General features: G+C 44.4%; 1 protein-coding gene across 1 annotated transcript; it reads right to left on the reverse strand.

The window, feature by feature from the left end:
- Positions 1–1,097: 1,097 nt before the first annotated feature.
- GREM1 (gremlin 1, DAN family BMP antagonist) lies at positions 1,098–12,015 on the reverse strand. Its single transcript, XM_004455354.5, has 2 exons — positions 11,729–12,015; positions 1,098–5,752 (listed from the first exon to the last, which is right to left on the reverse strand). The coding sequence occupies exon 2, from the start codon at positions 5,749–5,751 to the stop codon at positions 5,197–5,199; it is 555 nt and encodes a 184-aa protein (XP_004455411.1). The 5' UTR covers position 5,752; positions 11,729–12,015; the 3' UTR covers positions 1,098–5,196.
- Positions 12,016–12,290: the final 275 nt, after the last annotated feature.

Below are 12,290 nucleotides of genomic sequence, written 5' to 3' on the forward strand. Positions count from 1 at the left end.
CTTTTCGGGTCTTTCCTAACCAAGTGGCGAGCCTAGGGCATGAAAACAGTCCTATTCACATTTTCCCTTTTAGATTTCCAGTACTATGTTGGAACTTTTCTAAGCCACTAACATCTCATTCCCCAGCTTTTCCTTTTAAGCTTTTTGGTTAGCATTTTGTTTTTCCCAACTGTTGTTCCCTGACTTGGACAATTGTGGAGATAATCCATTGCCTCTAGTCATTTTGAATAAGGCATTCACACTAGGTGAACTCAATCAGTCAAATAAAGATAGCTTCATAAAGGACTTCTTCCAACGAACCAAGAGACAAGTTAAAAAATGGCAGTTCTCTGGGAACAAGGTTTTGAAGTTGGCTCCCAGACTTCTGGCTTTCACTGTGATTGCAGACTGTTGGTTTTCAAGGCCACCACAGAGGCATGATGTAAGTTGGGAATGGGGCAAGTTACAATGCCACAAAGCTTGTTCTTACTGAGATTCAGCAGTGTTTCTTTAATAAACGCTCCCCAGATTGGTGCAAGCCTTTGGTTAGTTTTCAATTTTCAATTTTAAAGAATTTAATTCTATTTTTGCCACTTTTCTTGCTGCTTTTATGGAGAGAATTTTTGGAAGTCTTTACTCCATCGTTTTCACTTCTCTTCTCCCACAGTGCCATTCATTTTACCTGGAATGCCTTTCTCTTGTCAAGTCCTCACTTGCCAAGCCCTTTGTATATTACCTCCTAGATGTGGGTCTCTGCAAACATTGTCACCTTCCTACCTGCTGCAGTTCTTCTCTTCCCTGTCCAAGGAGGCCATAACAAAAAGAGAGGTGCAAGGACAATTTGAATGAATGATTCAGAATTTAGGCTCCTGATGGTGCAAACTACAACCTCTGGTGGCTGTAATCATTAGCTGTGAATATTCAACAGTTGGATCTATCTATGTTTATAGTGCTATGTTTTGTTCTTAAAAGAACTAAGTGATAGCGAAGTGGAAATTTTAGCATAGTGTTAAAGGGCACAATCTCTTTAGGAAGACCATCTAAGTTCCCTGCTTCCTAGCAGTGGTAATAATGGTACCCACATCATAGAGCTAACTTAAGGATTAAGCAAGAAACAATTCAAATAAAATCTTTAATGTGTATCTGTCATAAGCATTACATACATAGCAGCCAGGATTTTTATCATTATTGTCAGAGCATTACTACCTAGTAGAGATCCCAAATCACAGTCCAAGGAGGAGGAAATAGGGGAAGTCTACTGGTTCAATTGCATACCCAGGTCAATAACTCATTCTACTGCATATCCCTATTAAATAACATATAGCATCTGGTTAAGTACTTCCAGGGACAGGAGTCCACCATCTCAAAGGCAGCTCATTGCATTGCTGAACCACAGTCATCATCAGAAAGCTCAAAATTTTTCTCTCATTTTCCCTCTGTAACAACTGAAATTGAGGCTTTTATCAGTTCTTTGGGACAATCCTTCTACTATCTGAAGGACTCTGTCATAACCTCTTACTCCTTCTAGCTCTGCTTTGGATAAGAGGATGGTCCTTTCTATTGCAGGCTAGCTTTTTTGTGTCTAAGATGTCCTACTGAAATCAAAGGGGATCTGAATACCTAAGTGGAGGGAAAAAATTTGCTTTGTAAATTCTATAGAATCCATAAATCTCATTATCTTTTTTACCTCCCTTCCCATAACAAATGAATCCTTGCCCTACCCTAACACTACCAGTTTAAAAAATACATACGCAGAAACAAAGAGAAGACGTTTAGTTTATTGGCTGCTCTTTGGGAAAGGTTATATAAAACATTATTGGGGTGAAAATTAAATTCTAGTTACAAATCACAAAACTTTACTTTAAACCAAATTAGCTTTCATGAAATTATCAAATCCCCTCTCATCCTCATACACAGCAAGTTACCTCAATCGTAGTCTATATAATCCTTTGGGTTTTTTTTTTAATGATTAAAGCAGACATAATACATAATGCAGTTGATATTTAAAATATCTTATGGAATGACAAATCAGTAAAACTACTTTCACTCTTAAGCAGTAACTGGTCATTTATAAATGTTCTGTACAGGCATTTTTCATTTTAGATTTTCTCCCTGAAAGAACTTTACCTGTGAACTATTTATCTTTATCTGCTATTTGTTTGTATACACACATCATAAGTCTTCTAAAATAACATTTAAAGTCTTTCTTAATATTGCTTCAGCAATGTTAACCTTAAAGGAACATTTGATTAAAAAAAATAAAAACTCAGTTCTTGACTCTTTAACATATTCAGATGTGTCAAGATTTATTGTTTCCCTCTGACCTGAAACCCCCGGTTAAAAGCTTCCAACAACATACAAGGTGCCAGCTTCTTCTTTTCCCAACTCAGAGGAAGTCATATAAAGGAATTTTTAAAAAATGCTTGAAATCACAGTGACCAAAAGATTTGAATTAATAATTACATTAAATAACCATAACTTTTTTGTTTAACTATTCACATTCCACACAGTGGAAATTATCCTTTCCTCCAGATTTATCACTTGCATTTTCAACTTTGAAGAACTACCAAAAACAAAAAACAAAAAAACCCAGGATGTGTGTTTTTCTCTTTTCATTCCAAGCACAAATTGTACATCATAAAATTTATATTTAGTGCTTGGCATTAATTTAATAGGAAAGATCAAGATCACAATTATCTTGCCATTACAAAATCTACTATAGTAATGAGAAAGTATATCATTACATCATAGTGACACCAATATGCAACAGATATGGCATTGTCAGTAACTGTTGGAAGACACACCATAATTGTGCTAGTCTTAATATAGACACAATAAGTAAAGCAGACATTTCCCTCTTCGGCCAGTGCTGTGCTTTAGGGTAGTTATGCTGCTGATTATCCCAGTGAAGTTAATTTTGAGGAAACTCTCTTTACTTGAGCCAATTCTGACTTACATGCAAGACTGTGGTACAAGCTACTAAAAGAAGATTACTGCTGCCAACTTAAGTCATCTCTTTGTAGCAAAATTGCATGTTTGTGGCAGAATTAAAGCAACAAGGGAAATTCAGTGTTTGCTGGTTCCGAATGTCATTTTTCCTTTCTGGTGTGGTTTTACATTTTCAGCTCCTTCCCCTTTCTATTCCTTTCCCCCACCCTCAAAATTCTGGCTTGGCATTTGTGTGCTTAAGTGAATCCATTCTGTGCCTTATTGGTGGAGAATGTGGATGATACTAGGGTTTAGGGCAGGAACAGGGGCATACGGTGTAAACAAATTGCACAGACTACGTGTTACACAAATCTGCCTAGTGTAGAAATCATCAGTAGTGAGTTTTAAAGATTCAAAATTAGACCCAACATTTAGCATGTTCTAGTTCTTTGGTTCTTAGGTGGGAGAGCACTAGACTACAATGAAAACAAATAAAAACACTTTCTCTAGTTTCAACGGTACTTTCAATTCTGGAGTCTTGATGGGCATCTGATTCCCAAGTCTGTGGTGCTTGTTTCCCATCTTATATATGTCTTGATAGTGAGCCCCAGAAAATATAAGGCAAAAAGAATATTTTGGAGCATTAACCTATAAAACCACAGACTTAAAGAGAACAAGTTAGCTAAGTCCAAAGTGCAGTAAGGTTCACTCACCCTTCACTTTAGCCAGTCGATAAATCCTAAGTAGCCCAGGGTCAAAGGACAGTACCTACTGGTAGGTACTGAATGGTTGCCATGTTACATGGATCTCACTAGTAGTAGATGAACAGATGGGCAGCAAAGGCACCCACTGATCTGCTTTTGTAACAGAGGTTTCCCCTTAGGCCCCCAAAGAGCAGATGAGGAAGGAGGTGTCCCATCCCCTATATCTCCTCCCACTATTAAGAGGTAACTGCTACTTAACCAAAGTCAATCCCCCTCTACTTCTTTATTCTCCTCTTCTCTCAGGCACAATCTCCTAACAATGGCTGAAGCAAAAAGACCCAAAAATAGACATCTAGGTAAAATGGAGCAGACCCTAACCTCTTTCGACTGAGACTGGTTCATTAACTAACTGGCTGGTACTTGCAGCAGAGGCAAAACCTTTATAATAAAGGCTGGTGACTCTCAGAAGCATTGTACAGAAATAATAAACAGGGAAAGGTGATTATAACCAAGAAAAACGAAAGATTAGGACCTCTGTCTAAAAAGGTTTTCTTTTTTCCCTATCCCTGCATAAGGATGGGGATTCTGAAATATATCTATTGTCCCTCCTAAGGGACAAAGCAGGAGGAGCTGTTTTTTCCATTTGGCTCACTTACTTAATTCTGAAAATAGAGTAGTCAATATTTATGTCTTAACTTTGGTGTTGGGTTACAGCTAGTTTCAGCAGATCACAGGGCAAGCCAGATTTAATGTTTTTTTTGTTGGTTGATTGGTTTTGTTTTTGTTGTTGTTTAGTAGTCTCATTTCTCCCATTCATTTGGGATATGCTAAACACCAGGAAAAAAGCTTTTGCTGAAGCATGGGTCTCGCTGTGTTTGGGGGTTTGCCTGCCAAGCCTCTGCCCATCTCCCTAATAAATTCTGCTGGGCCCCAGCAGTCCCTCCCTTGCATAGCCCTCTGTCTTGTTCTTGGTCACACCAACCTCCCTCAAGGTCTGGAGGGTCTTCACAAAATGGAAAACATTTATGTCTGGGGTCACAAGAATTAATTTAGAAACCCTGACAGGGGATTATGCGGAATTAGCCACTAAGAACCTAAAAAGGGATGGGTTGTGGAAGGGAGGAGGAAGAGAGGAAGCAAGCACAGGTTGAAATCACTTTTCCAAGTCTGATGCAGCACTAAAACAGACATCCCCCTCAGCGTTGCCTTTCCATCAAGGCTCATTCTGAAAGCAGATTCCTGTCCCCAGGAGGGCACCTGAAAGACAAAGACAGAACCAGACCACAGTCCTGCCACTTTGGATGGACCTTTAGGGCTTGTGGGATTTCTGTGCCATCCCTGGTAGTAGCAGAAACATTTACATAATAGGAAGTGCCTTCTAGCAGAGACTGCAGTTCCCCTGGTGGCTCTAAAAACCCACAGGCACCTATACGCACTCCTGCACACAAACTACAGACAAGAAAGCTCTTGCCTGGAGGCACCTGGTGGTTCTTCTCGCCTCTAGATTTAAGCCAAGTAAGAATCAGGTTGTTTTAGGTCCGGCCCACAGGGGGCTGCATTCCTAGGATGGCTGGGTGTGCCCGGCTTAATCCAAATCGATGGATATGCAACGACACTGCTTCACGCGCGTGACCCTCTTCTTCTTGGTGGGTGGCTGCAGATCAGGGCAGTTGAGTGTGACCATCATGGTGGTGAACTTCTTGGGCTTGCAGAAGGAGCAGGACTGAAAGGAGCCTTCCTCCTTCCGGATGTGCCTGGGGATGTAGAAGGAGTTGCACTGGCCGTAGCAGAAGCGATTGATGATGGTGCGGCTGTTGCAGCCCTCCTCGTGGACCGTCTGCTTAAGCGGCTGGGTTTTGCACCAGTCTCGCTTCAGGTATTTGCGCTCGGTCACGTGCAGGGCCTCCTGGCTGGACTCCAGCACCTCCTCCCCCGGCAAGGCAGTGCCCCGCCCTTGGCCCCGCCCCCGGTTCCTGGAGCCTGGCTGCTGGGGCGACTCAGTCTGCTCTGAGTCATTATGCTGGGCCTTGTCTGGCGGGGGGATGGCACCTTGGGACCCTTTCTTTTTCCCTTCAGCAGTCGGCAGCAGGGTCCCCAAGAGGAGGAGCAGGGCTCCCACAGTGTATGCGGTGCGGCTCATACTGAAGGAGGGAAGCAAGGGGAGAGAGACAGGAAAAATGGAAAAGGGCATTAATTCAAAAATTAATAACAGCAGCTAACTTGTTAAATGTTTATGTTAAATATGTCATTTATTTCTCTGAGTATCTCTGTGAATTGGGTACTATTATTCCCATTACTACTGCTATGCCATCGCCCCCTTGGCTGTTAGGCCATGAAGTAACTCGCTCAGGGTCACACGGCTAATCAGCCAATAGTTGAATTCAGCCAGGACCTCTCTCTTCATCTCTTGTACTCCCACAGAGATTTCTCCCTAACTTTGACTTATTATGGTCCCGATAACTGTATGTTCTTGTGTACAACAATAGTTAGTAAACGACAGCTATGTCAATGCCAGATTACCATACACTTCTTTGGGGAAATGTTTTCTGAGGGACAGCCCCAGGCAAGTAAAGATCATTCAACTTTAAGAATTATGTGGAATTAAGAAATTAACTACTAAATTTTAAATGTCCTTACATGGTGCTATCTTTCCAACATTAACCTAATACTTTGGAGCGAGTTCAAGTTTGGTACTGATGAGGTGACATTCAGTTCCTGCTCTGACGCTAGGCTCCCTGGCTTTTGTCAGTTTATGTTACAACATCTCTGTTCTTTAAACAGGCCCTTTTTGCCTCCAAAACAACAATAAAATTAATTTTCTTGTTTGGTCTTTTAAAAAATCACTTATTTAAAAAGTCCAGTTATAAAACGGAGTTGATTTTCTCCAGAAACCACGATAACTTGAGCCATGCTCCTTCGGTCTGAGCAGCTTCCACAAGTTTCTGTCATTTATTCAATTCAGCACCAGGATGTAAAATAAAATGCAGTTACTGCTCATTTCAGAGGAGGCACACATAAGAAGGTCCCAGGCCAACACACAGTTTCCCCCACCCTTACTAAAAATGACCTCTAAGCCAGTTCAATCCTCCCAGACTAGACCCTCACCGCCCAGAATCTCAGAGGTCAACCAGAGACTGACTGGAAATGTGTATTTACTGGTATCTTCTGGGTTCACATCACCAGACCATCCTCTCTCTTAAACATTTGTCCAAAAATGCAGTTTTCCTTCTCCAGACTAGCTTCAGACTCTCTTTATACTTAACTTTTCTTCTCTGGCATTTTCAAATACATAATTAAATAAATATCTAGTCAGATATTCACAAGGGCTTATTCACCATCATATTCTCAATGTCTGGCACAGAATAGGTGCTCATTAAAATTTGTTACATAAATGATTTTTATGGACCACCTTGATTTACAGGGTTTCCATTTTTTACCTTTTAAAAACAACAATAAAGCAGCAAATTCAAAATTAGTCAACTGTGGTTTTCACTTTTAATTTAGACAGACTTCCTGTTCCTATGGGAGAGCATGTACTCCACAAGCCAGAGGGTTCTAGAATGACAAAGGCTGGTCTTTTTTTTTTTTTTCCTAAAGAAAATTTAATTTTCTGAAAGTAAGATTTATTAGGTCTGGAAAATATTATGAAATGATTTTTCATTTAGGAAAAGCCTATTCTTTAAAGATCTTAAGTGCTAATTGTGAGGCTTTTGAATTTCTCAAATATTATAAATAGCTATTCAGAGAGAAGTAAAAGCCAACTTCAAGAATCTCAATCAACTGTGACCTCGGCTTTTCAAAGAACAGCAGTGCTCTGAGGGGCACCAGATATTCTACAAGAATAACAGTGAGGGGAATGAGAACTATAATTATCTGTCAAGTCACTGTGTTCAAGTCACCACCACCCCATGCCCCAATTGGTCTTGATTACTCAGAGATGGAAACTAGAATTTTTGCTCTGGAAATCCCAGTTGTATCAAATAATTTGCACTTCTGTAGATATCATAGACATGGAGGAAAGCAAGAAGTTGTAAATTCCTTGAGGACAAATGTTCTGTTTTCCAACTCTTTGCTACATCAGCACCTAGCAGGATGCCCCATATTCAAAAATCATTCTCAGTGCCGACCTACACTTAGGTTCCTTTGATTTATCACCTATGTCCAACCATGAGCTACAAATACTTTATGATAATTTCCATTCCTGAGAAGACCTACTCACATCAAGTTAATGATATATCTCATGGACCTAGAGCACATCACGATGCCCCACAGAGACAGCCCTTGATTCTTCTTTGCAGATGGTATTATTCTTTTCAAAACCTACCTCAACTTTCTCTTAATGCATTCTGCTACTCCAAGTAATGTGATCATATTTTCATGGTGAGATCTCTCTGCAACTATTCTCCACCAGCAAGCCTCACCCTTCCCACCTGTTTTTCCTTTACCACTATCCACACTGCCGCCCTCCCTCCCGGCAATCCACTTGCCCAGAGGACATAAATATTCTCAGAGTAGCTCTTCTTTTCCTGACATTTTCCTGTCAGTTTCCCTTAGTAATCAAGAGTAAATATCTGCATGCAAGAAAAGCCATATTAACTACCTCTGTCCTTTGCAGTTCAGGGTGATTTATTTCAGTCCTCCTAAAGGCGCTAAGAATATGATCTTCTAATTCTAAGGAACTCAGAAATAAAAATGGGATATGTGACCTGGTTCCAATGTTCTTGACTCCACAGAAAGGAATCTGGCAAAGTTTAGGCCAACTCCTTTCTGCACTGTTCTCACTGTATTTCTCATTTTAGCTAACCAACCTGCTCATAATCAGTTCAATGAGTTTTGAGTAAGAGTTACAGTGAAGAGACAATGGTCAGAAAGCCAGATGCCTGTGCCTGAACCTCTGGTTAATTCCTCCTAATGAATCAAGTTTTAGAAAGATGTCAAATAGACACAATATCAAATTTTTCTCCCAGCATAAAAAATAATGGAAGTGACAGCAAATGCTCTAAGTACAGGCCAGGTTTTAGAATAATATGTTCCTTTTTCTCAAGACTAAATCTTTGAGAAGGGCAAAGTATAAGTAGATAGGATATATTATATATAATAGTTGCTTTTAATTTGATCTTTAAATTTTAAAAGTTTTAGGTTCATCAGAAGATTTTTAGTGAAGTTAATGTTAGTGTACAGCTCTTGCAGTCAACAGGAATTGAGTAAGAAGGTAAAAAAAATATTAAATGTCTACTGTACACTGCTATTGACAGTAGCCAACCTATATACCTGTATTATAGTGAAAGTTCTGTTAGTCACTGGGTGAGATTCAGGATTTAATTTCAGAACGATCCTGGTGCCATATACTGCTACTACTTCTATGAATACCACCACTAACCAGAGAACCAACCTTTATTATTGAGCCCTTATTATGTAATGCATTTTACTAAATTCTGGCAGAATTTTCTATTTGTTTTTCCATGAAAACCTCTGAGGTTGTCTTCCTTTTACTAATCAGATAACCCACACTCAGAGAAGCTAGGAATCTGTCCAAGTTCACACAACTCAGAAGTAGATAGTCAGAATTTGAACCCAGTTCTGTCATGCACAGGTCCTCAACCACTATTTTACTGACACCCAGCACAATATTGAACAAGGGAAACATGCAGGAGGGATTTAAGAATATTATAAATCAAACAATTATCTGCAATATATCTTCATTTTTTCATGGGGAAAAAAAAAGACTTCTCTTGTCCCAAGGATTCCTCTTGTACTTTGCACTTCTAAGAACATATGTTGAAATGAAAGAAAATTCCTTGCAGATGTAAGACACGGACTGGTAACACTTGTCTGATCTGTGCTTTTGGGTTAGATGCTACAGTCACCTTCCCTGCTGCCTCCCCCCCTCCTTTACATAAAGGGTTTAGGTTTTCCTGTCTGTCTTTTACTCTAGCTTTCCTGTCAATAAGACTTTCTTGGGAGAGGGGTCTGTGGCATAAATCTGATCACTTTTAATACGTGAACATTAAGACAGAGGGCATCTATCAACCACTTCAGTTTAGAAGACAGGTCTCATACAGAGATGGGGGGACATAATAGATTTCTAGTCTCCCCTGTAAAACCACTCAAATAAAGATGACATTAGTCAACCTGGATTTCCTGTAGATGGTGGGTCACCAAAACATTTCACTGAAATGAACTTTTAAGAAAATAGGAAACCTGTGAAATTACAAAGTTTACAAAAGACTCTAATTCCTACAATGACCCAGAGGTTAAACACACACACACACACACACACACACACACACACACACAGCAACTACAGTTCTAAAGAACCCTTGAATAATTATTTATCAAGTGACGGTAACCAAATCACTTACTGTTGTCAACTTGAAGGATATAGTAGGGGGAGAGGAGACTATAGTTTTAAGATCTTTCCTCCCTTGCTTTGGAAAAACCATCCCTTCAAGTTCCCCATCCTCCCACCTCTTCCAAAAAAGAGAAGGAAAGGAAGGGGAGGGAAATGCCTTAGGGGTGAAAGAAGACTCCTCACCCTGGGATCGGGGTTATCTTAACCTCTTCTCCGCTATTTATTTAACTTGTGTGTATAGCCAGAAGGAAGCCTCCACTCTGGGATCCTTGGGTCAGCTTAAAACCCTGGTGACCCACTTAACACAATAGATTGCTTTAATCAACTCGTGTCCTGGAACCATCTAAGGGGAACATAAACAAACTGCACACACCGCTCGGATTTGCTCTTTCCAGCAGTACATGCAACTACTACCGATGGTCGCCTCTCTGCCCCCGGACCATTTAAGAATCTATTTTAATTCCTAATTCAAAGTAAGATTTCGGTCTAAAAGGACAGGATTCAGAGCCGGCCGGGATGGAGAAGGTGGGGAGCGCATTCGAGTCAGCCCCAGTGAAGGGCTTCGCCGAGGAGGCTGATCACCTTTCCTTCACTGGTCGCCAAACCCCGGCCCGGAGGAACTCCTGGCTAGCGCATCCCCCAAACCGGGAAGGGGTCCGAAGACAATGCCACGTAAGAGCTGGTGGCGCATCTGTTCTTCCTAAACCTGGCGTCTACAAATAACTCCGACTGGCGAGATGACAGCCCCGACGGCCGCCTGGCCTTGCCGTGCGAGCTGCAGAAGAGTGAGCGGGATGGGCGAGGCAGCGGGAAAGACGCGACGCGGGTCGACCTGACCGTGGGAGCCGGGAACTCGCCTCCCGCTGCCAGTCCCGCGTTCCTCGTCACTAGCGAGGCAAGGCCGGAGCGTCTAAGACAACAGATTAAGGTCCCTACAGAAGACAAACCTGGCCGGTTGTTGCTTCCGCGCCTGACCTGGTTTTCTCGACGCTGTCCAGCCCTGGAGCGCTCCGGACAGGAAGAGGGAGCTGGGCGCAGCGTGTGCCCAGACGGCACGTGGGTGCGTGCGATGTACCTGACCTGAGCTTGCGGGCTCGCAGGACCCTGCGTCCCGGCCGCGCACCTCGTGCAGCTGTCGGGTTACCAGACCCTCGGCTGTCCGCCGCCACCGAAGCCCGAGTCTCCTCTCCCGCACACTCTCGCCCGCGTCGCCGCCTCACTTCGGGCCTATCCCGGATTCTCCAGATCCTCTGGACCGCAGCAGGATCACTCTCCGGACTCCGCCTGGCGCCCTAGCCGCCCCCAGTGTCCGGGCAGCACCTTAAATACTTGATATCCTCTCAGCTCAACTTGCGGCACCGTCGGCCGCCGAGCCGCAGGTCGCGGCTTCTCCCGCTCACCAAACTGCTCCTCCCGCGCGCCGGCCGCCTGGACTCCGCGGCCACTCCACGCGGGTGCCTCTAGCAGGGGTGCCCTCCAGGCACATCACGAGCGTGTTAACGGGGCTCCCAAAGGAGAAAATGGGTTGCGGGGTCATCCCTTCTCTTGACACACTCTCTCCCCGCCTTTCCCTATAGACCGCGTGGGGGCAGGTTACGGCCGCCGCGACCTCGGCAGGCAGGGCTCAGCGACGCCGTCCGCTGGGTCTCGGCTAGCTTGCACCGAGGGTGACCGCGCGTCTGCACCGAGCGGGGCGCGGGCGTCGTTTGCGGGACCCCCCATCGCCAGCACACACCTAACCGCTGCTGGGCGCCTCCCTTCTCACCTGTCAATGCGGCGAGTCTTCCGGGCGTGCGCTTTCAACTCGTGGCGCTGCGTGCGGCCGCGGCCCGAGCCGCCCGGGCTCGGTGCGGGGTCAGCCGGACGGCGAGCGACGCTCCCGCTGCGCGCTGGATCGCGGGTCAGCGAAGGGCGCCCCGAGTGCCGGGCATCGCGCCGCGTCTCGTTTAAATGCTGGCGGCGGAGCGCGGCGCTCGGAGCCGCGCCTCTCCATTGGCCAGGCGCCGCCGCCGCCGCGGGACCCGCTATCCGCCCCCTTTGCCGGGGCTGCCCCCGCCCCGCACCCCTCCTGCCTCCCCGCGGGGTCCCCTCTCCGCCCGCCTCGCCTCTTTGTCTGCTCCCCCCGCCCGGGCCGGCTGGGAGAGGTCACCCCAGGGAACCGCGCCTGGAATGCACAGCAAATCACATTTTCCGCTCCCGTTGGAGGGGGAAGCGCAGGAGGAAATCCCCCCGGCTCCCGGCCCCTCGTTCTCCCTCCGCCTCAGGCCGGGGCTCTTCCCCTCGCCGGCTCCACTTCGCCTGCTGCGGCCCCACGACGCACTTTGTCG

This window comes from Dasypus novemcinctus, chromosome 3 (genome assembly GCF_030445035.2).
Source record: "Dasypus novemcinctus isolate mDasNov1 chromosome 3, mDasNov1.1.hap2, whole genome shotgun sequence".
Classification (NCBI taxonomy): domain Eukaryota; kingdom Metazoa; phylum Chordata; class Mammalia; order Cingulata; family Dasypodidae; genus Dasypus; species Dasypus novemcinctus.

Bases quoted from the DNA above. Each gene is read 5' to 3' on its own strand.
- GREM1 (XM_004455354.5), bottom strand. From the start codon at position 5,751: ATGAGCCGCACCGCATACACTGTGGGAGCCCTGCTCCTCCTCTTGGGG.